This window comes from Ascidia mentula, chromosome 8 (genome assembly GCF_947561715.1).
Source record: "Ascidia mentula chromosome 8, kaAscMent1.1, whole genome shotgun sequence".
Lineage (NCBI taxonomy): Eukaryota > Metazoa > Chordata > Ascidiacea > Phlebobranchia > Ascidiidae > Ascidia > Ascidia mentula.
The window spans coordinates 8,377,883-8,401,457 of record NC_138573.1 but is presented as its reverse complement, the minus strand read 5'-3'; the positions used below and the strand labels follow the sequence as shown (position 1 = coordinate 8,401,457).

The 23,575-nt window shown below is 39.9% G+C and overlaps 3 protein-coding genes across 4 annotated transcripts; 2 read left to right on the top strand and 1 right to left on the bottom strand.

The window, feature by feature from the left end:
* Window positions 1-236: 236 nt before the first annotated feature.
* On the bottom strand, window positions 237-6,021 carry LOC145910227 (electron transfer flavoprotein-ubiquinone oxidoreductase, mitochondrial-like). Its single transcript, XM_082997274.1, has 12 exons — window positions 5,818-6,021; window positions 5,609-5,761; window positions 5,389-5,547; window positions 5,233-5,324; window positions 5,072-5,176; window positions 4,854-5,003; window positions 4,612-4,755; window positions 4,255-4,438; window positions 3,756-3,884; window positions 2,880-3,062; window positions 1,341-1,562; window positions 237-1,025 (listed from the first exon to the last, which is right to left on the bottom strand). Exons 1-12 carry the CDS (start codon window positions 5,981-5,983, stop codon window positions 856-858), a joined length of 1,857 nt encoding a protein of 618 aa, XP_082853400.1. The 5' UTR covers window positions 5,984-6,021; the 3' UTR covers window positions 237-855.
* A 944-nt stretch (window positions 6,022-6,965) lies between these two features.
* Window positions 6,966-13,059, top strand: LOC145912503 (N-alpha-acetyltransferase 16, NatA auxiliary subunit-like). Its single transcript, XM_082999985.1, has 19 exons — window positions 6,966-7,097; window positions 7,170-7,254; window positions 7,485-7,678; window positions 7,753-7,821; window positions 7,889-8,023; window positions 8,159-8,306; window positions 8,403-8,487; window positions 8,554-8,688; window positions 8,855-9,030; window positions 9,251-9,417; window positions 9,488-9,640; window positions 9,915-10,043; window positions 10,121-10,270; window positions 10,538-10,719; window positions 10,894-10,975; window positions 11,034-11,250; window positions 11,463-11,606; window positions 11,681-11,781; window positions 11,979-13,059. Exons 1-19 carry the CDS (start codon window positions 7,041-7,043, stop codon window positions 12,294-12,296), a joined length of 2,727 nt encoding a protein of 908 aa, XP_082856111.1. The 5' UTR covers window positions 6,966-7,040; the 3' UTR covers window positions 12,297-13,059.
* Window positions 13,060-14,099: 1,040 nt separating this feature from the next.
* LOC145912612 (serine/threonine-protein kinase PLK4-like) lies at window positions 14,100-23,507 on the top strand. 2 transcript variants are annotated; one of them, XM_083000144.1, is made up of 14 exons: window positions 14,100-14,285; window positions 14,883-15,305; window positions 15,419-15,620; window positions 17,747-17,843; window positions 18,063-18,221; window positions 18,378-19,814; window positions 20,026-20,184; window positions 20,261-20,371; window positions 20,998-21,137; window positions 21,210-21,325; window positions 21,437-21,701; window positions 21,962-22,248; window positions 22,491-22,689; window positions 23,004-23,507. In XM_083000144.1, exons 2-14 carry the CDS (start codon window positions 14,972-14,974, stop codon window positions 23,116-23,118), a joined length of 3,621 nt encoding a protein of 1,206 aa, XP_082856270.1. In that variant the 5' UTR covers window positions 14,100-14,285; window positions 14,883-14,971; the 3' UTR covers window positions 23,119-23,507. The 2 variants fall into 2 exon arrangements, with proteins under 2 accessions (XP_082856270.1, XP_082856269.1); XM_083000143.1 differs by lacking the exon at window positions 14,100-14,285 and adding an exon at window positions 14,589-14,701.
* Window positions 23,508-23,575: the final 68 nt, after the last annotated feature.

The window sequence follows — 23,575 nt, the reverse complement described above, 5'->3', positions numbered from 1 at the left end:
TTACTTGAATAAGGACCGGCGCCGCATTGCATTTCAATTACATCAACATTACCCTGAATACAACTAGCGCGACCTAATTACGACCTCGAATGATTTCTCAATTCTCATCTTGTCCACTACGAATCTCGTGTATTGTCAAGTCATTTTTCAACACTAAAAAAGCCGGGCACTCATGAAATTTTACCAAACGAAAACTTTTATTGAATATACGAAGTCGTTGAATGACCACGCGACTCTGAACAACGTGTCAAATAAAGCATTGTAGAGCTGCTGTTGTGAGATAGGTCACGAACGCCAAGGGCCGACCGTCGCTCATTTCAAAACCGAAAACCAAGTTACAAGTCCACGTGCATCAGAACTTAGGCTAAGCAACTACATGGGATTCTACGAAAATCAGCGTCAGGTAATAGGCTTGAAGGGTTGCGTGGTTTAGAACAACTGACACTTTCAGAGAAAAATAAAGACCCTCGGCTCAAGTTTGGATGTTCCAATAACTGAAGCTAAAAGGGAATCTGAGCAAAACGCTGCTTGTAGCAGGAACCTTTCGCGCGGTGTTGGGAAACTATAGAGGGGATCATTTTCCGGTTTAGGCGGGAGTTTTATAGAGGATCAGTTGCACCTTGCTTGTTCAGCAATTCGGGAGAATAAATAATACAGGCCTCACTGAAAAGTTCACTTTTAACTGGCCGCATAACAAAAAAGCGCAAGAGTTTTTTTTGTACGAGGTTTTTAAACTATTTGGTTTGTTCTGGAGTTGTGCAAAGCGAAACCAGCACAAAGTTGAGATAGAAACAAGTGTGGAACAAAACAAAACACAAGTGTATTGCATAAATATCTATCAGTAAAGTGTCTTTTTCACATTCCGTTGTAAGCCGGTCCTCCGCCGCCCTCCGGACAAACCCAGTTGATGTTCTGACTTGGATCCTTGATGTCACATGTTTTGCAGTGGACGCAATTCTGGGCATTGATCTGAAGCCGCATCTCACCCTCTTCACCGCCCTCAAGTGGCACATACTCGTACACACCTACATCAGATTGAAAGGTGAATAGGAAGATTGGCTAAATCTTAGCATGGGACAGAATGAACCACGACCTGGTAGCAGATAGCGTTCTACTTCACCTTAATGTATGTTTACCAATTGCAACACAAAAAGAATAGCGTTGAACACAAGCATGGAGGTAGTGTGGTTTGACAAATATTTTTGGTAACATTTTAAACACAAGCAGTCCTATTTCCCATCAAGCAAGTAATTCAGTGCAACGCGTATGCCAAAGCAACAAGCCTAAACGACTAACATGACAATACAGTTCAATGCCAACTTGAGGTCAAAATCACCCACCGGCAGGACAAAATCTTTGCTCCGGTCCATCAAACATGGCGAGGTTCCTCATCACCGGGATGTTGTCGTTTTTCAGTGTGAGGTGGGCGGGCTGATCATGCTCATGGTTCGTCCCACTCAACGCTACTGATGAGAGGAGGTCAAAGGACACCTCGTTGTCAGGTTTGGGATATTCGATTTGTCGACATTCTGCTGCTGGCTTCAGGTGCTTGTAGTCTGGACCTGGGATATTTTAATGTAGTTGGTATATTTCCATCTAAATTAATCGTGACAGAGATTGGCGATCACTGGAATCTGACAAGTTGCAAGGCAAACGTCATGTTACGTGATGTGACATAGAAGCCCTAGTGACCAATTTAGGTAAGTTTTTTGCGGTAACTGGCTGATGCAACACATGTGGAACAAGCGCAGTATACTTTTACGTCGCTTTTGAGGGAACAACACTCGTGTATGTCAAACTTATCCAAACTGTCATTTAAATACTGTCCAATCATAAATAAGATGTACGGGGACTTATATTTGGGCACTAAAAAACAGTGCAATGTATTGTACACAAAAGCAGATGCTCTGACGTCAAATTTACCCTGATGTGTTCGTGAGTTGTTTGTAGTATCGCAATAAATACATCCTGTCTGTTTCGGAGTTGCGCATCCCGTTTAACTCGTACCTGCTTCACGGATTAACGACCGACAACAGATGGTTTCTTGTTTTCATTCGCGTTAATAGTGAACAATTACGTGGAAGCTTGTAGCAGTGATTGACGATTTACGAATTGCATGCAAGCGTAAATGTTTCTAGGAAAGGAAACTGGTGTTCTTTAGGCGTAAATTCATTTCAATGAAAAAACATACCGATCGACTTAACCAGACCGTTTGTCCCATACACCGTGTGCGGCAATCACAGATGCAACAACCATTGTTACATTCTTCAACCACAGGCAACGCCGTTAACAAACCAGTCGACAACCCTGTAGTTTAACATCTACAACAAGTGGTTCTAAAACTTGTCAAGGTCAACCCCCTAGATTTCTTTGAGGCGCACCAAATTTTGAAGTCCCGATAAGTTTAATTTTCTAAAAAAAGCCACATAGAAACAATAATCAAAAACAGATAAGCAACAGCATTTAACTCGAAATGTTCCATGTGTACGGGAAAATAATTTTTTGCTTAATATCTGATGGATACAGCTTCAGTTGTCACTTTGTTTGTTCTCTAATAAATGCCATGGATCAAAAACCCAATTACGATAAGAATTGGAGCAGTAACAAACGATCCGTTGCAAATTATGTTTTACGATTGTAAACAACACATGCCACGTTAGACTGTTTTAGGAACCCTTATCTAACGTATCGAAACCAATGGGGATTATAATTAAACAAACCCCACAATGATTTAAGGAATCTGGGTCCTATATTTTTGCCCCTTTTTGGTTTATACGCTTAGTAACCAAACAGGGACCTTACATTTTATGTGTCTGTTCTGCAAGTTATTGTTTTTCTTTTACAGCAAAATACAAAAAACTGTCGTTTACAGGTAATACCTTTTGACTTAAACGTCCACGGTTCTTTGCCACGACCGAGAACATAAAAGAGTCCGGTGTACACGAGTCCTCCGAACACTCCGAGCATTGAATCAAAGGAAAGCCTGACATTGCGCACCGCCTTCAACTCCTTCCAAAGCCAACTCTCTTTTAATTTCTCCTCGTACTCGGGAACGAAAAATCCTAAAATAAATTCAGAGTTTTAGGAAATAAGGTTTAGCTTATATATGCATGTGTGTGCATATATAAGGACGTCCGTAGAATTTGTGCAAGAGAAAACTGTTTTCAATAAAATTTTCCTTCTTTGCTAAACGTTAGGTTTTACAGAAAAAAAATCTGCCAGTAATAATTTTGTGAGGGGTTGGCAACGACGACGGTATTGCGTGCAAATTTAGAAGACGAAACACTAGTCACCAAGGATTTTAACTTAGTGTTCAGGTATTAAAGCAAAAAAAAGAATGTTTTTTGTCTATTAAAAGGGTAAGAAGACTGCGGAAAGGTTGGGGACCTCTCCTTTAACGGAAGATTCCAAGGGAATTTTTCGGCTATTTTGGTTTAGGGATACCAGGATCCATATTTTTGTTTTCCACATTCACACTTCGCCGGATAGTTTTGCACAAGTGGCCAAAAAGAAAGCCTTAAAGCAAGAAACATCCCCTGTAGTTAAGGATGTAAAACGCGACAGCGATAGGTAATCACATTAACATCCCGCAATATGGACATATGTCACGATTAAGACGTGCTTATTGTGAGTTTGTAACCTTTTTTAAACCGTATCGTAAATTAAAGCATTTAAGTTGTAGCCGATATTGACACCCCGTTAACATGGGGAAAGTTGTGGTTACCTAATATTTGCATTTGACAAATGTATTTTACCTTTTGTTTCTGAGTTTCTGCTTTCGTCTGTAACTGCGTTGAAAACTGTCTCGGCGCAAACGATTCCGCTTTTCATTGCAGTGTGTGTGCCCTTGATTTTTGCAACGTTCATGAAACCTGGACTGCAGCCTAAAAAAGGTCAACAAAACGTGTATAAATCCAAACAACTTGAAGAGGCGAAGGTTATTTGTGGTTACTTGGAATAAAAATTGTTTTGTTTTATAGCAACAGTATTTACACTATATAATTGTGCAAGAAATGTTTTAAGAAACTCAACATCATTGAAAAGCAACAAAATTTTCAGCTACAATTCCACATGTTCCCGATGCATGTCAGGTAATTCATTTACTCTTTACATGGCCTTAGATGGAAACGTAGCCGATTCAAACTTGTAAGCCTTTTCGGCGACACAAAACAAGCGTAGGCTTGCTGATCCAGTCAATAACACAATCTCCAACGTGGAGGGGTTAGGGCGTTACCAAAAAAAACTTTGAGTTACCGATCAGGCAACCGCCTGGGAACGCCAGCTTTGGAATGCTCTGGAATCCGCCTTCGTTAAGGGCACGGGCGCCATACGATATTCTTTGTCCGCCCTCGAATGTGGGACGTACGGAGGGATGCTGTTTAAAACGCTGGAACTCCTTAAATGGGTTGAGGTAGGGATTTGAGTAGTCTAGGCCAACCTGTGAAAGTTTTAATTTGGTTCTTACTAATTGCCAGAATACTGCAGCTTTTGTCTCTACATCATGCATTTTCAAAAAATTATAAATAGAGAGTGTTTTAAAGGAAACGCTTTTAACATGATGAAACAATGGATTTAAAAAATATACCAATATGAGAACAAAGTACAACTTACCACATAACCAACAGACACAAGAGGTTCACCTTCATCCAGGTGGTAAAGGAATGAACCAGCATAAGTTTTATAGTCCACAGGCCATCCAACAGTATGCTCAACATAACCTGGCTTCCATTTGGATTTATCTATTGACCATAGCTCCTGCATTGTAAAAAAAATATGTAACATTTACTTAATTGAGTCGCAAATGATGTAGCTTAAGAGGCACAAATATATCGGATTTGTCACCACCACACTACCTTGATGCCAATGCCATATGATTGTGGTGAACAATTCTCTCTTAGTCTGAGATGTTCTGACTGATACAGCTGCTTGGCCAAAGCTCCATGGCAGCCTTCAGAGAAGACAGTAACTTTTGCATGAAACTCCATACCACGCTCAAAAGTGTCCTAAGAAGAGTCATATCCACATATATATACTAAGATGCATAAGATAAGAAAAAAATAACAACACAAACCTTTGGTGCCCCATCCTTCTGGACTCCAACATCATTGGTAGCTATGCCTTTGACGCTTCCATCTTCATGCCACAGAATTTCTGAAGCTGCAAAGCCTGGGTATATCTGTTATGATAAGCAATGTTTAGGAATAAACACTTTTGCGAAAATTTAACCTTTACCTCAACTTCAAGCTCTTCTGCTTGCTCTCCAAGCCATTTCACGAAGTTTCCAAGTCGAACAAGGTAATTTCCTTCATTGTACATCGGAAATCCTTCAAAATAAAAAGCCAATTTGGTATACCATACCAAGAGTAACAGAATATATAAAGGTTTTACCTTTCAAAATAGGAATAGGAATTTTCCATTTTTTGGTTAAAAACGAAAACTTGTCGTGTGTTACAGGGGTCTTTAGTGGTGCTCCTTTTTCTTTCCAATCAGGAATTAATTCATCAAGTGCATGTGGTTCCAAACATGCCCCAGACAATGTGTGGGAACCTACAAACACAACAAGATATAAAATGCAGAAAAATCAAATGAAAATCAATGTGATAATTACCAATGGTTGCAGCTTTTTCAAATAGACATACACGAATCTCTTTCCCCTGTTCTTTAGCCAACTGCTTGAGACGAATAGCACAAGATAAGCCTGCTGGCCCCCCACCAATGATACAAACATCAGCCTCATCTGTATATCGTTCCATCTCCACATCTTGGGAAGGTAAAGTCATTATATGATTTTGTATAAATATAATTTATGCAAGTTACCTGACCATCTTTCATCTTTATCCCTGGGTACCACGCTATAATGTGTGGTAATCTTTGGTTGGGTTGATGCAGATCTAGCTCCTAGTGGGACCAAGCGACTCCAATTCATTCTCTTCATCACACAAAAATGAAGCCCACGCAGTTTACCAGCACTGATGTGCTTCATGTTTTTACAATCAAATTAGTTTCTTTATTATTAGATTAACTGCTACATGTAACACAGGTAACAGCCGGGTTATATGTGTTCAAATTATGTTAACTGTTCTTGTATGTCAACTAGGATCCACTTTTTTGATAAAATTATTGTTTGAAGCACTTGCGTTCCCAGAGAAATGCGCACCACAAAACGCTAGAACGATATTGCCTTATACACAACTTTTGTTTTATATAGACGAGTGTTGGTATTTCAAAGCACAACCTTGTAAGTTTGTTTATCCTTGCCAAACTCCAAGTTCCAGTTTGTTTAGGAGAGACCAAAGATCACTTCGTTCTGGATGACTGATTGACGTGGGTGTGTGGGTGGCTTAAAAGTATCTAGTAGTGTCACGTGGATGTAAAAATGTCTTCTTTGCCCCAAATAAAAATTGTAACATGACCATTTTACTTTTTTTATTTGGAGATCTTTGTTTCAATCTTAGTGCACAATTTTTTTGACTTGTTTTACAATTCTTGTGTTCGGGGTGCTTTCTGTTAAAAAACAAGTATTTTCTTTTTAAACCACAAATGTGTTTATCAAACGTATTAAAATCATATATATAAGCAGCTCAAAGGGTTCGAATTAAAACTTGTTTGTTTCAATCATGAAGACTGTCTTTGAATTTACCAGGCTTGTGGCGCCCCCACGTGACATAATGCCAAAGATAATACAACTGAAGCATTGAAATGAAAACGTGATCCGACATTGCAAGTTTAGGCATCACGCATTTTGCACAATGGTGATTTATGTGTTAAGGTTGATGCGTAGCCATTCATAAAAACGTTGTTTTTATGCATTACATCTTGCTACAGCGTGTTTGTATTTTGGTACAAGCGTGCAAGTGTAATTTTACTGGAACAGGCAGGTTTGTTACAGGTATAGTCAGTATTTTTGTGTTTTTGACAGTGCCATACTCTGCTATAATGAAACCTGTTGGTTTATTTGCTCTCACAGACTAGATCATTACTTTGTAATGGTACAAACTTTCATTATTTTGTAAAAAACGCTATAAATTTTATCAACCAAGATGCCAACAAGTCAACCACTTCCACCAAAGGAAAAGAATCTTTTCAACAGAATACTTGTAAGTGTGTGTCTTATTACACATTATGTCCATTACAAATGAACAGTCTGTTTATTTTGTGCATTTTTTTAGAAATGCTATGAGCAAAAGCAATACAGAAATGGATTAAAATTTGCAAAGCAAATCTTGTCGAATCCAAAGTTTTCGGACCATGGAGGTAGGGTATGTTTATTGCAAGTATATACACAAAGGTGTGTTTCTCTTATACCTAATTTATGTCAATAACTCTTTGTCTTTGTTAAGATTTGGTGGATTACATTGCAAGTTACTAAGTGTTTTGATAACTTTTGGTTAATCCAGAGAATATGAAAAGTGTGTTTTAGGCTATAATACACTGCCACGTGTATTTGTTCATATGTTGACATCCCAATTGTTATTTCTACACAGAAACTCTTGCAATGAAAGGCCTCACCCTAAACTCAACAGGAAAAAAGGAAGAGGCATATGATTTAGTAAAACGAGGATTAAAGAATGACTTAAAGTCACATGTGTGTTGGCATGTTTATGGGTTGCTTCAAAGGTCCGACAAAAAGTATGATGAAGCCATAAAGTGTTACAGAAATGCACTTCGGTGGGACAAGGTATTTTCAAATAATTATTTGACCTGTAAATTTTGCCAAAAACCTGTAAACTCAACACTTACTTTTTCTTGTAGGACAACTTGCACATTTTAAGAGATCTTTCCATGCTTCAAGTTCATATGAGGGACTTGGAAGGATACAGGGTATATCTGCTGTTTAAGTAATAATCAGATTGACTGTGCCCGATTTTCAAAAGCATTGTTTTTACAGGAAACTAGATACAGTTTGCTGCAGCTAAAACCTGGACAAAGAGCTTCTTGGATTGGTTATGCCATTTCAAATCACCTGCTGAAAGATTACACGGTTGCCTTCAAAGTGCTCGAAGAATTTGCTAAAACCCAGCAGGTTTGTAAACTGTGACTATTTTGAAAACTAAGATACATAATAGGGACATTTTATTTGTCATATTGACTTGTTTCAGAGAAAATAGCCTTTTTTATTATTTTTGCGTGTGAGCAAACACATACAACTTTTTTGCAGAGTCAAGATGCACCTTATGAATTGGGTGAGCTGCTTCTTTTCCAAAATGATGTGCTGAGGGAAGCAGGACACTACCAACATGCACTTAACCATTTGGAAGAAAATAAAGCAAAGATTGTGGATAAACTTGCTTGGCTTGAAACAAAAGGTATGATCTTCAGAGCACACAAAAAATTCTCAGAAACTTACGTAAACCAAACTCAAAAGTACTATAGTTTACTATAGTTTGAATTATTATTATTAGCTGATCTTCTGCTTTGTCTTGGAAAATACAAAGAAGCAGAGAAAGTGATAACGGACCTTGTGTACAGAAATCCTGAAAATCACAGGTGGGCAGTTTGTTTTAATGCAACCAAACTCGAATTCTTTTTCATAACTTCCAATTGCTTCTTCAGGTACTATGCACAATTGGAAACAGTGTTAAACCCAGAGAATGAAGAGGAACAGTACCAAATATATGAAGCTATTCAGAGGGTGTTTCCAAAAGCTGACTCACCGCAGGTTATTCCACTTACCTTTACAACAGGCAAGTGTTACTGTACAATATGAATAATAACTGTTTGAGCAATTATTTTTTGTTACAATTTACAACAAGAAATGAATTATAGGTTTAGCTCTTCAGTTACTTTTGCTGGTTTTGAAATACTACTCTAAAATTTTAGTAATTGTATCTTTTAACATATTTGTTACAGGCAGCAGATTTGAAATGTCAGCAGATAGATTAATGCGCCATCAACTTAAACGGGGAGTCCCACCTTTGTTTATGACCCTAAAACCCCTGTACAATGATCCCGAAAAAACTAAAGTGATAGAGAGGTTAATGCAAGGCTATGTGGAAAACCTTGAAAAAATATCCAAGTTTTCTGAAAGTGGTATGTTGAATTTAGCCCATATTTACCAGAATTTATTTTGTGATTAATTCTAGAACTGTCACAGAAGTACTTATCCAATGTTTGTAAGTAATTAAACAGCCTTTTATGCTGTTTATACGCTAAATATATCTAATTGAGCCTAAAATTAGTTTAGTTGAGCAAATTTACTTATTGCACTGGAAATATGAAAAAACTTGTGAGCATTAAAAACATTTTATAGACTCCACCGAAGAACCACCAACAACATTGCTCTGGGCACAGTATTATATGGCGCAACATTTTGATGCTTTGAAGCAACATGACAAAGCCCTGAAAATTGTCGAGAAATCGCTTGAACATACACCAACACTCATTGAACTTCATTCAATGAAAGCCAAAATACTCAAGGTAGGTTTTATAGTAACTTGTTACCATATATGGAAGGACATGTGTTCAAGGCTAAACTACTTTTTTGCAGCATTTGGGTGACACTATGGGAGCTATGTCAAGCATGGATGAGGCCCAATCATTGGACACAGCTGATCGGTTCATTAACTGCAAATGTGCTTCATACATGATCAGAAATGGAATGATATCTGAAGCAGAGGAAATTGCTGCAAAGTTTACAAGGGTTCGTCAAAACATAGATGGCTTTGTCTTGTTGAAAATCTCCTAACGCTGTAAATTACCAATGTCTGTCCAAAACGTATGTAGTTTTCCTTTTGTTACTTTTCTTTCTACTCCAGGGATTGAAAATTTATTCGAGATTGTGTGCAAACTTACTGTGACCAATTATTTGCAATGATGGGTGTCTAGAAATATGAATTAATGCGTTTTTTTACCTCTGTTTTTCTTTGGCAACAGCATACTGCTTGTTAAAAATAACATATCATATGAATATTTAGGAGAATGTTAGTGTTGAAGAATACCTGAAGGAAATGCAGTGTATGTGGTTTGAAATAGAGTGTGCAACTTCCTATGCAAAGCTAAACCAATATGGAAATGCTCTCAAAAAGTGCCATGAGGTTGATAGAGTAAGTGATTCAACATAAAAATAGCTTGGGATTAATTTCTCTTATCCAATTTGATAAACATTACCTTTTTATTTCAGCACTTTACGGAAATAATAGAGGATCAGTTTGACTTCCATCAATATTGCATGCGAAAAATGACATTGCGTGCCTATGTAAAAATGTTAAAGTTGGAAGATTGTTTGCGATCCCATCATTTCTACTTCCAAGCTGCCAGGATTGCAATTCAGGTCAGCAAGACAGCTGCTACGTATCATTGGATGTTATGTCACCCCAGTATTATATTTATCTCACTGGCAATTATATAACACTTAGCCTTACTATTTGTGTTTGTGTATTATGCTAATTAATTAGCAGCTGGCTTTAAAGCATTGGTCTCCATTGAGCATGAGTCTCATCAATCGCTACGTTAATGTAGTATTGTTGTGTATACATGAGAGCTTGCGTGCGTTGTGGTTAAGGAAAATAGTTAAACATGGCTTTATCTTTTCTGTCAGGTCTACCTGCACTTGCATGATGAACCTTACAAGGCAAGTGGGAGTGAAACTGATGACCAGGATACGAAGCTGAGCAGTGCCGAACTGAAGAAGATGCGCAACAAACAGCGCAGACAGGAGAGAAAGAAAGCAGCGGCTGAAGAGAAGAAAAAACAAGAACAGGAAAAATCTGGAAAGCGGAGGTTTGTCATTATATGTTGGATATTTTGCCAGCAGTATTGTTTTAATTTAAAATTTTGAAAAATTGCAAGACATAGTAAAGCATAAGGCGAAAATTAAAGCGTATCGTTATGTACCAGTTTTGTAAGTGAAATCGATTTACATGCAATGAATTTATCTTTTATCTTCCACTTCAGGCAACAGCAAAAGAACCAGAAAAACGAGGATGAAGCTGACGCCAAAAAAGACGTGGAATTTGACCCAGAAAAACTTGCATCGGTAATTTATCTGCCCACGTGATTGCAGTCACCAGAACTAAATGTACATTTCAATGCAGGTAGCTGATCCGCTGCAGCAAGCGTCCAAGTTTCTGGCTCCCCTGCAGCTGTTCTGTGCTAAGAAGTTCGAAACGCATCTGTTCGCCTTTCAGATCGCAGAACGTCGTGGCAAACTGCTTGTTATGCTTCGTTCGCTCTTGCGCTGTGATGAAATCGCCGCCGACGAAGGCGAATTAACGGAGTTGCACGTTTGCAAAGTGCGCTTTGCCAAGAAAGGTGACGGACATTTGGCCGTAATAGTTTGCTAATCTAGAAGTTGTTAATGTGGTGTGTAGTTGACTAATCAAGGGGACAAACGTGTACTTAACTATACTAGTATAAATGGTTGAGAATTTTTAATGCAACGCCTCAAAGCCGAAATTAATTAGAAATCAAAGTTAATTGGGTAATATGTTCTAATCATTGTTACGCAACCTCTTCTGTTACAGTTCGTGATGCAAATGACGTGGCTTCGGCGGTGAGTGACGTCATCAACCAATTTGTGCCAAAGCTGTTCTATGATCTCGATGCTGAACAGTTTAACTGCGTATTCATGGCAGAAAACAACAATTCGCTGATCCATCTTTTCGCGGGTATGTTTACAGCATGTATTAAAGTGTGCCGTTTTTTCTCTAGTGTCCTTTTTACGTTGCCTAAATTCCCACAGGATGCAGATCGATGTACCATCTCGACAACAGCAGAGTGGATGAAGTTGTTAACATGTTGCTCGGCTTTTTCGAGGGCGAGGGAAAAATTGAAGCTTTAAAGGTGAAGTCTATCAAAGATAATCAGTTTGACTCCGTGTTTTAATAACAGCCAACGGTCAAGTTATTTTCAATAAAACTTTTTTTTGCGGCATTACCAAAAGTAAATGGTTAAGTTTGGGCCGTTCATATTTATTGTTGCTGCGGTAATTGCCGTCATTTGAATTTTTGAAAGCTTTTGGTAACACAAAATATGTGCAGACGTGCGAAACCATTTTCGCATTGTTGAAGAAGAAAGAACTGGGCGTTCTGACGGAAGAAACTCTGTCTCGATTTCGAGACAAGTTCAGAGAATGGCACCCAAGGGCCGGTGCGTTTGGCACCACGCCACGAAACCCTGCAACCTCTCCAATTGTGAACGGGATCGGGGAACACGAGGTTGAGTCGACGCTAGATGACGCTGCGGAAACAAATTTAAACCAGCGGAAAACCGAAAACAGCGAACAACAAAACAACAGCAATAACCACACACTAGAGACCTCAGCCTTGATCGAAAATCACTGTTCCCATGGCGACTGAGCAAACTTGAATCCCGCTATCAAGGTTTTATGTCTCCTCAGCGTGCGTGGAATTCTATTTAAAAAAAAACAGGGCGTAATATCGTCTCGAACCCCTTTCAAATCTTGTTTTAAAAAACATGCCGCCAACACTGTAATGTATAAACATTAAGCAACGTATGTTTCAGTTTGGTTTAGTTAAATTTGTCAGTAACAAATATCATAAAGCTCGTGCCGGTTACAGAACATTAACTACAACTTGTTCTCTCAGAAAAGACTGTTTCAGTTATTTATTGACTGACAACGAGCGCCATCGGTGCTACAAACTTGTTGCGTGCGCATTTCAAAATCCCTGTTTACGAAGTTAACATCCTTTGGCAAATAAAACTACGAAACTTTCACAAGTTCAACGATTCTGGCAACAGATCGCGCCTGTTTGTTTAAGTGTTCTCTATAAATTGCCCGTCACCTTCGGGGTGGGCATTATGCAATCTTTTGTTAAAACCATACACAGATTTATCAAGGACTACGGTCATACCGGGCAAAATCTTTGTTTCTTGCATTCGGTTTTGCTGTCAACACATGTTCCATATACTGCAAAGGCATGATCCTACTTGTCCCGGTGTTCACTGTGCCTGTCAATGGTGCCGACTCCAGGCACTTTAACACCAACTGTTTTTGCTTAAATCTGGCCACCCTTCATCGTTATGCTTTTTGGCGCGTTTGCTCCATGATATTTGTGTTCGCCAAATTTCGCGTAAAAATGTCCTTGACCCAAATATACAGCAACTCAAATTACAAATAAATATATTGTCAGTTTTTCATATGAGGTTCTGATAGAAGGTTTGCTGGTGGTGGGAATTTTAAAGTGATGGTTTTGGATTTGGAATTATAGCTGGCATCATCAAAATGTTATGTCAACTTACAGCAAAGAAGCAACAATTTATTTGCTTTCCAACATTTATCATCGAGCGACACATACATTCAAGAAAAGATGTCACTGGAAGGCCATGTAGTATGATGTGAAAATTATATTCGAAAATCGCGGCCTATAGGACTACTCTGCGAATGCTGGAAGCTTAAACCTACGACTAACCGATCTGACACACCACTGGTTTAACCAGAGAACACTATAATAGTGTTCTTTGGTTTAACATATAATTGTGTATTTGTAATGGATACCGAAGGAAAGTTGGTACTTGTTAAATGTATTATGAATAAGATGTTCAATGTTTCGCCTGCGCTGTTGTAACGAAAGTCACTTCTTTAAACTTGCATCTTTTATTTTTTTTTCCTGTCCCATTCGGCGAACCAGCGATGTTTAAAAAGAAAAACACTGGTGCTAACCATATTTGTCTTGTAAGAAACAAGACAGATCCTAATCTTAGCAGGTGTATGTTTTTTTCATGTTCAGGTCGCAAAATACACTATTGCAAAGGCGATGCGACCTAAATCACAAGTAATATGCCAAGGATCAAAATAACGTTTGTGTCAAAAACACGATTGGAAACAGAAAAAAATTACTCATGAACCGATGTGAAAGTTAGGCGGTGGCTGAAAATTCTCAAATTTCAAAAACGTTTGTTTACCACTATCGGTCATAATGGTGAATCCGAAACGTTAACTGCCCTTCGCTTTTATGAAAATGTATAAAAGAGACATTTAAGCAAACGTTTTTATCTAAACTGATATAACGGGCGTTAAGCACAACATAAACGTTCAGGACCAGATACTTGTGCTCGTTAATCATGGTGCAACACATTGAACACAACACAATAATGTCCCCAGTTTTATAACTATTTCAGTAATTTATTTTTTAGTGGATACGATAACTAGGCCAGTGAACATATGTTAATGTGTAAAAAAGTCAGTGTAGTCATACGACATTTTTGAGATTTGTACCGGTCAGACTGACTGCGGTGACGAAACCGACAAGCCCGGACCTGCGTTGCTTTCCAGTCGTAACGTTTTTCCGCAACAATGGCTGTAGTGAGACCGAACACTAATTGAGGTTAGTACATTTAAGCTATTGTCAGGTGTGCTTTAATTTAATAGTGAAGTGCATGAGTGCAGATTTTAATTTGGTTTAATGTTAATATTTGCCTTGTACATGCAGCTATGTTCACTTATCCAAAATATTTTTGCCTGTGGTATTTTTTATTGTATAATGTGTATGTGTGGAAAGGTGTTGATTATATCGATCTTTTGTATGTTGGCTAAAATTATAGTTATTATATATAGGCTACGTAAATTAACATGTGAAACAAAGTATTTAGTTAATTGATTCAAATATTTTTACCAGTAAATGTTTTTGAGAAATAGAAGTTTGTGCACCAGGTAGTATTCAAATCAAATATTGCAATGAAATGTAGGATATGTGGTTTGGCAACTTTGGAAAGGTTTTATGTGACTATGCTTGGAAGATAGGTATGACAAAAAATATATACTCGCATTCAGCTAATGTGTGTTTGCAAAGTGTTTTGATAACAGTTGCAGAAAATTTACACTATTAGCCATGTCAGTCTAGTATACTATTTATACTAAGATCTCTGAAACTGTTACTTAAAAACTTATTGAGCCTTTGTAACCTTTTTGTATGAAATTACAGAGCAACAAGTTCCCTCTGTGAATGAGTTTCTTGATGCTGTATCATCAGTGCCACACAGGGTTGCAATTCTCTGCAAGCTATCAGCAACCATGCCAAAGTTCGGAGATACAATTGCCGAATATGAAGTTTTAAACCCCATTGGACGTGGTGCGTTTGCCTGTGTGTACAGGGCAAAATGCAAACAGTCAGGTTATTATGTTGCAATTAAAATGATCGACAAGAGGTGCATGAGAAAGTCTGGTATGGTGTCCCGTGTAAGAAGTGAGGTTGAGATTCATGCACAGCTCAAGCATCCGTCAATTCTGGAGTTGTATCATTGCTTTGAAGACTCTGACTATGTTTATCTGATCCTGGAGCTGTGCCTCAAAGGAGAGCTAAATCGGTTTTTGAAGAGCCAAGGAAACTCACTTGGTGAAGATCAAGGTGTGTTTGTTTGCACAAACAGTTTGGCAATTGATAAACCTTAAAAATGATTTAAATATTTGTGAAATAAATCGTATTTGTAACAAATTTAATAAACATATTGTTATTTTTAGTGCGTGAGTTTCTTGGACAAATTGTTGACGGAATGTTGTATCTACATGCACATGGTATTTTGCACCGAGACCTAACTCTGGCAAATATGCTTTTGGATGATGATTACCACATTAAGATAGCTGATTTTGGTCTTGCAACACAGCTTGCACTTCCCTCTGACAAGCATTTTACAATGTGTGGAACTCCAAACTTTATATCACCGTAAGTGCTATGTGTAGGCTAGGAAATAGGGGACACATGTTTTTCTTTTAAACTAGAATATGCATTGTGGTGGACAACAGCAGAAGCAAAAAATTTAATGTAGGCTATTGGCAAGATATAATTTTCTTTAATAATGTCCTATGACAAAGTAAACACCCTTGTCAGGATTGACATAGGATTATTGTTATTAGGAAGTCTCAAGGTGTGGTTTTTGTTTGCTTAGCATTTTACCCTTTGTGGTGAGTCAATCATTCATGTTTATCTGACAGTAAAAATGTGACGGTTGGGGCTGAGCACAATGTTTACACAACTTATCAAGTACAAATATTTTTCTTCCACAATTCCACCTAATATGTTATTTAAATCAACTTTAAATACATTTGTTACTTATTTTTATGTAATGTTTGTGTTTTGTGATGTTATTAGATCTTTTATTTCTGTAGTAAAATAATAGCTTTTGTTAATCTGTCTGTTGTTGAATTTTAATGGTAGTATTGGTCACAACTTAGCTTTGGCTTTCTTATTCAAAGTGATCGTACTATATTTTGCGATTTGGAATTCGGAATTTTAAATCTACCACGTGTGCGTGGACAGTACCCGCCAAATCCTCGCGCCGTTTGGTTGTTAAATGCCCCTTCGTCAGACATGTCCTGGGCCTGCACCAGCTTGTCACACAGCGGTCACACCGACCCAAACGCTCGCGCTGTGCCTACACCCAAAACGCGGCAGGCACGAGCTCTATCGCTTTTCTTACCCGACGCCGCCTTTGTTTGGCGGAGGTGGGCCCATTTTCTGATACCACATCTATTGTCCAAGAACTGGGCTTCAATCGCTGCTTGTGCCTCACCAACAAGTAATTGGGAAAAGGCATGTGGCCCGGACTTGTTTTTTTTTCTATACGTGTGTTGCCACCTCCATCACGCATAGCGCCATTCGAGGACTTCCCAACGGACGCGTGTTTGTTGATGTACTTGTGTTTGTGGGTATTGCGGTTCGCGTTGATTAAGTGCCGATTGATGTGGATGTCAAACGTGGCGTATGTCAATGGAATGTGCCTGACGATTGATGATGGTTCAAACCTTGCCTCGTGTCGAGCGGGTTTAAATGTCGTTTTGGCTTCCAGACGTCAAAAGTTGTTTGTATGTCATGTCATAAAAATACAAAAAATAGGTAAAAAAAATTTGTACTCCCATGTCACAAAATGCATTCCAGCTAGTGTTAGCTAATATGTGCAATACTCAATTGAACGCCAGGTTTGTGTATTTAGGCCAACCGCCGCTGACCGCCTTCGAGGTTGTGTGTACACATACACCGTTTGTAAATGTAATATTGCCAAGCAAATACACGTGTAAGACTCAATTTCGGTCCATTGTTTGCCATCCAACCGTCTTGACTGACGACCGTTAAGCTATTTAAATCTTGTCCACTTCTCAGTTTTAAACTTGGAAACTTTCGTTAAAATCCCTGCGCGAAATAGCAGTTGTAAACTATAAAATGCTGCCCTATTTTTTACTAGCCAGCATATTCCCAAACAAACCGTCGACTTGTAAGCTAATATTGACTATCGGGAATGTGTTGTTTGAATCTTGACAAACTTGCATTCGCACTCTGTTCAGAATTTGCAGCAAACCGACGGTAGCGACATGGATGTGTAACGATTACACTACCAGTATTTTTTTAGTTTATCAACCGCAAAAAAGAATCAAGTTTATTTATTTTTAGGAATATGTATATTCGGGTAATTGAGGAAAATAAATTGGTGGATAATAAATCGCTACAGCCAACTTAGTCGTATCACGAGACAAGAGTACCGCTTTGGCTGGAAAAATAAACAGGTTTGGGCTTGCACCGACACACTTGTTTTCAGCGCCTAAATTCCCAGGGCGATCATCATGTTAGAACAATCATCGCATAACCATTTCCATTGTGGCGTCACAAGCCACTATTGTTTCCGAAACTTTCTGTGCAATGCGAGTATTTCAAATGTTGGTCGTTTTTCTTTGCCAAGTAATGTGTGACAGGTGTCGCTCGGCGTAGAAACTTTTACAGTCAGTTGTTTGTTCAAACTTTTCAGTTGTGTGTTTATACTTTCGGGTTGTGTTTTAATACACTAGCTATGTTTGCAGGGAAATAGCGACAAGGAGTGCCCATGGACTAGAGTCCGACGTATGGTCTTTGGGCTGCATGCTCTACACCTTCTTAGTTGGAACTCCACCATTTGATGTAAGTTGTGCTATGTAATCATACAAGATCAGTAACAATTGGCAGCGTTGAGATGCAGGTTTAAAGTTAGATATGTCAAGAAAGGTGTACACTTGACTTTTACTGCAGTATTTAAAAGGACAACCCTAATTAACTTTGTATTTGAAGCGTGCCTTTTTTTTCTACGCTAATGTAGCAGACAGATAACAGAAAAATCAAAACTTGTCAACATTTTAACAGACCAATGCGGTGAAAAGTACATTGAACAAGGTCGTCCTGGGCAACTATACTTTTCCCGATCATGTTTCACCAGAAGCGAGAGATTTAATTGACCAAATGCTACAAAAAAATCCGACGAAACGGATAAGTTTAGCCGCCGTACTGGATCACCGGTTCATGGTATGTGCAACGCAAAATAAGTACATCCTACAATTTGTATGAGTTTTTTTTTTTTTTTTAAGTTTTGACATATGCATATGAAAAAAATTTTCATTTGTGATAAAGATTGCTTTATCCCATGTAAGTCTGCTAGTCGTTCCTTTTTTCCTTACATAGAAGCCGGGAACTCGTAAGGGCCGCGAGGCGTCAGTGGACAGCGGCAACGCAACGATGACCACAAATGTGAGCAGTAGACAGGGCACTCTGCACAGCACACCTCAACAATCACACTCCAACACATCGAACAATTCAGCAGGTGATACTTACCAGAAGTCACGTCTGCCACCAAGAACCCGGCCTTTCGTCGCTTTGCCCCCGAGAACCCTGGAACCTGTGGTTGACAACTCTATTGTCGAGGGCTCTTACCAAGAAACTCTAACAAACCCAAACCCAAAGCATCAACCGGAGTCAAATTCGCGGAGACGCAATGACCGTCAGCGCTCTGAAAGCGGAGTCCGAACTTGCGACCAATATTCAACGCGACACGACAATGAAGCCCCGGTTGCATCACGCGTCCACGACATGCCGGGAAACCGACCTCCAATGTGGCGACAGCGATATCAGGAATCGTCGGATGGTTACTCAAGGTGGGATCCAGGTTATGACAGCAAGTACAGCGATGAAGCAGCCAGGGGTGCACCGAGGCACAGAGTAGATTCGTCAGAAGTCGGTCCGCTGCCCTCGAAACCAGCATTTAAAAGTGGACGCTCTGATAGGCAAGACGATTATCCTTCGAACACGCGCCGCGTTCTACAGTCAGTAGACAGCAATTCCACTGGAAGCTACAGACGACATTATGGCGGTGGTTCAAGCGATTCCCTGGCGTATGATGAAAATAGTCAATACAGTGGTTATCCTGACGTTTCGGCGATGATGCCTAGCGATCCATTTTATCCACCAGGGGGCAGCTTCCAGCCCTACCAGGCGAAGTATGAGCCTGGCTTTTATAGGTCGTCTTCGAGCGGATACAACAGCAGCAGGTCAAGACATCCCCCGTCTCCGCCAGTTCGGGACAACGGCCGACCCGCGGAATACGATGACCCATGTGGGGATAAACAGCCGATAAATAGATCCTCGTCCATGCAAAACCTATCACAAATCGAGGAGCAAAGAGCTCAAAAAAGCGGCAGCCGTCGACTAACCAGATCCGCATCCTCACGTCGTCACCACTCGAGGGACAAAAACTCTGTGACGAGCAGCAACTACTCGGGTGCGGTTACAGGTGACGACAGGTCGAGTTGTTACGAGGACGCACCGCAACACCCGACAGACAGTAGTCGTGGACGACCAGCTTCGCGCAAATGTAACAGCAATGAAAACACCCAGCGCAGTGATAAGCGGCCACTGCAATCTAAATCTGACAACGTGTGGATTGCATCTGAAACCAAGTCTTCACGGGAAAGGCCGCCGCTGGGTGAACAGAATTACGCGCATGAAAGACAAACCCGCAATGAGCAACACGACCGTTACATGTTGCGAGTTCGTGGAAACCAGGCGGACGAGGAATGTAAGGAGAACATTCCAGAACACGTTGCAAGGAGGAAAGTGGAACAGGTATAAACCTCATATTCCAATAAAAAAATACAGTGATGTATATTCGTAGATTCTTCTCTTTTGAATTATTGTTTTCAGACGGTTTCTGTTAATATTTCAGTTTGCAATTAGTCAGTTGATATGCGATGAGGGTGTGATTACACCATATATCGGAATATTCAAATACTTAGCTGTCACGCTTTTTAACTCCAGTTTTATTGCGTTATCACAGCCTCAGCATAAACCACCGAAACCAAGCAGCGACAGGGTACACCAATCCTCAAGGTCATCACACCATAGTAATGCCAGTGGAAGCAGAAACCAAAAGATCTTGCCAACGATCGACTCGCGTCGATTGAGACCTATACGACAAAAGGCAAAAAATTCAATGGTAAATTTTTTGTACAATCGAGTTGTATCGTAATAATTATGTTGTTTTATTAATATTCATCGTGTCTCCACTGTAGGTCAGCATTTTGGAGGATGGAGAAGTTTGTCTGGAGATCGTTTCTAGTAAGACGGGGAAGGACATCGTGACGGAAGTCCTCCGGGTATTGGACAACGGAAGAACGATTAAGGTAACCTGTTTTCAACGTTTTTTATATCCACCCCACCATAGGCGCCTAGTGTTCATTTTTCCATGGGGGGCGGCTATATTATGACGTTATAATTTGTTACTATGACGTCATCAAGTATCGAAAAACTGTGTTTGAATTTCAATGCATGAGGCGTATTAGCCAAAAGGGCGGCGTTAACGATGAACACACTAGATCGGTCTACTACACGACCAATAAGTACCTGTTGGCATATTGTACTGCGAGACTGACGTTGCAACAACCGATGTCAGTTACGCGAGCGAAACTAGGTCAACATATTTTGTGTGCTTTGTGTAAGAAACACATTGTTTTAGGTCTTTTTTCTTCGAACGTTACGAATGCGACGAGTTACATGGTGCGGACAGACGCGCGTAATAGCCCTCCGTTTTTTTGAAAATCGCCCCCTCCCGAACTAGGCGCCTGTGTACCCCACCCATGATATCTCACTTGCACGATACATAAAACAGTACATAGTAAAATGTCTTAATAGTAGAAACATATTAATTTGCGACTACTCTTTGGCTTGTACCATTATCAGGAGTGGGGACTTTGTTTTGTTTCATCCGCATGATGGCGCAATTTTGTGAAACCTGCTTAACTCTTTGTAGATCTACGCACCCGAACCTTGCAACGGTGATGCTGGATGCCCGCTATCACAGCATCCGCCAGTTCCTCCAAATGACGCCGCTGTGTACTCGTCCACCAGTATGCCGGACAAATATTTCAACAAGTTCAAATACCTAGCAAGGTATTTCGATTTACATTTGCTTTCACGGTATTTTGCTGCCTATGGAGTTTCTTATATGGATTCTGGTAACAGGTTCGTCGAGCTGGTGAGATCCAAAACGCCGAAAGTGACGGTATTTACAGCGCAAGCAAAATGCATGTTGATGGAGAATCACCCGAACGCTGATGTTGAAATTTGCTTTTACAAGGGTCAGTCTACTATCTGTACCTGGAATATAAAAACATCATCACTATAAAGATAGAAAAACAGCGCCAATAAATGAACAATACATGTAAAGGTAGCGTTCCAAATTTTCACAGGTGGCAAAGTTCACCAGACCAAGTCAAAAACATTGGTGAGTGACGTCAGCGGCAAAGCGGTCACTCTCGATTCGACGTTGGGTGAAATGGTCAGTTCGGAAGGTACAAAATCCGAGCAGATGTCCAAGTTGTCTTCTTTGGCACAAGACATGCTTCAACATGCCATAGAAAGTCGACAACGCTCCGTAGATGTGGAAGCTGCGATATCGGCGTTGGAGCAAAACGGAATTGGAGGCACTTCACATTTTCCTATTACTGTATCGAGGTAAACCAATGACCAAAGCCGGAATATTATGCTATGCGATTGCTGGTTTTAAGTGTGTTTCTCACTAGAATGAAAACCACAGTAAATTCGAGCCCGCGACACCTTCACCAAGTACACAGGGTTGGTCCTAATGGAAATGCGGGGCCCGATAGATACCTGTACTGCACCCAAACAAATATGTTTTTTCCCCTTAATAAAGTTTCTTTCCAATTTCCAAATTGAATTGCTTCGAGCACGACATTAACGCATTTCATCCATAGGCGCCCACCGGGTGTAGGATCAAACAGCGCACACAAGGCAACCACATCGAACGTTTCGAAGCAAGCGAAGAAAGATTCCAGCGCTCCAAACACACCAAGAAGAACGGGTCCAGTTGCAAGTTCCGCTTCCCCTCGGACACCGGACAGCCTTCCGTGTCCTTCTATTGCGGCCACAGCCTCTCCAAGCACCGTCCCGCCAATTCATTTCAGCGAATCCGTACTTTCCTTTCGTTCGAGCGCTACAGCTATGAGTCGGACTCGGAGTGTGGTCAGTGTTGGAAGGAAAGGTGAGGTGTTGTTAAATTGGCATTGCGAGGCTCGCGCCAGTGATTCTTTACCTCTTTTATCTATACCTCCTGGAAAGCACTAAATTTTGATTTATTGAAGAATTTTATACTTTATACAACATTAACTCAAACCTCGAAGACACATTTTTTACATTTGAACGATGGCGCTTCTTCGCGAAAGTTATAAATTCAGTGCATTCTCATACCGTCCTGTTAAATAAAGCGAATTTAATTGTTTCCAGACCCACAAAAACGCAGTCACTTTATGCCAATCGCCGACGATTCCCAAGTCACAAAAGCAGTGAACATTCCTGGCGTGGGAAGGGCGTGTCACCTCTCCACTGGCGATATATGGGTCGTATATTTCGACCAATCACAGATCCTCGTTCAGTCGTCAGCAACGACCGTCGTTTATGTGGGAGCTGACGGACGCCGTGAAACGTAAGTTTTTTTTAAAAAAACTTTTTAATTCACTTCCACCTGGAACCAATTGTAACAAAATAACATTTTTGTAAGGTTTGCCTAGTTTATCTCGTGTGAAAAGTTGTATGTAATCAAGCTGTTACTTAATAAGAATTTTCTTTCAGCAGCCACTTGGCTTCTTGTACGAAAGTAGTAAAAATCTGTTGCGGCGACGTGGTCCGTAAAAAATTAAAATTTTTTTTTAAACAGAATTGGTTGAACATGCTTGTATGATGGGAAACCGATGGTGGTTATAGCTTCACATACAATACATTGGTTCTATTTTTACGCAGATTCGGACAAACTGCTCGACTTCCCGAGCACGTGAAGGTGAAACTGACCCAACTTCCGGCCATCGTTGAACTTCTCGTTAAAGCCGCGCGACAAAACTCGGAGGAAGCTCAATAATATTGATCTGGTTGTTTCTTGTCACGGCTCCCAGCTTGTCCAATCATAGCTGCTGCTTCGAATGACAGTCGAGCCTCTCTCGATATTGCATAAAGACATTATAAGCTGGGTATCTTGAGCGTTATTTTTTCATGTACGAGTAATTATTTGTTTATTGGCGCCGAGTTTAATTCTGTACATAGTCAAATGGTATATTTTAGTTCTTTTATCATAGTTGTTATAATCGACAGGCCGCCGTTTTGCGTTGTTGGCAATTTGTAATGTACAAACGGGACTTTTGTATTCAAAGTTATTTCGCTGCTATTGAATTGATATGTTGTGCTTTTACTGCTGTTGCTGCTACAGTCCATACTCCGCGGTCTTAGTTGTCATCACAATAAACGTTGGTTGAATAAGTTTTGAAAAGTTATGAATAAAGAAGTCAGGCAAACATTGCATGGAAATCTATGAGGAAAGC

Excerpts from the sequence above, each read along its gene's own strand:
- LOC145910227 (XM_082997274.1), bottom strand. The coding sequence starts at position 5,983 with ATGAAGCACATCAGTGCTGGTAAACTGCGTGGGCTTCATTTTTGTGTG. Across the intron at positions 5,177-5,232 it reads CAGAAGAGCTTGAAGTTGAG|ATATACCCAGGCTTTGCAGC; the intron begins GTAAAGGTTAAA and ends TTATCATAACAG. Across the intron at positions 3,063-3,755 it reads CAGAAACTCAGAAACAAAAG|GATTTTTCGTTCCCGAGTAC; the intron begins GTAAAATACATT and ends AATTTATTTTAG.
- LOC145912503 (XM_082999985.1), top strand. The coding sequence starts at position 7,041 with ATGCCAACAAGTCAACCACTTCCACCAAAGGAAAAGAATCTTTTCAAC. Across the intron at positions 7,679-7,752 it reads ATGCACTTCGGTGGGACAAG|GACAACTTGCACATTTTAAG; the intron begins GTATTTTCAAAT and ends TTTTTCTTGTAG. Across the intron at positions 11,251-11,462 it reads AGTGCGCTTTGCCAAGAAAG|TTCGTGATGCAAATGACGTG; the intron begins GTGACGGACATT and ends CTTCTGTTACAG.
- LOC145912612 (XM_083000143.1), top strand. The coding sequence starts at position 14,650 with ATGTGGTTTGGCAACTTTGGAAAGGTTTTATGTGACTATGCTTGGAAG. Across the intron at positions 15,306-15,418 it reads CTCACTTGGTGAAGATCAAG|TGCGTGAGTTTCTTGGACAA; the intron begins GTGTGTTTGTTT and ends TGTTATTTTTAG. Across the intron at positions 21,326-21,436 it reads TGAAATTTGCTTTTACAAGG|GTGGCAAAGTTCACCAGACC; the intron begins GTCAGTCTACTA and ends AAATTTTCACAG.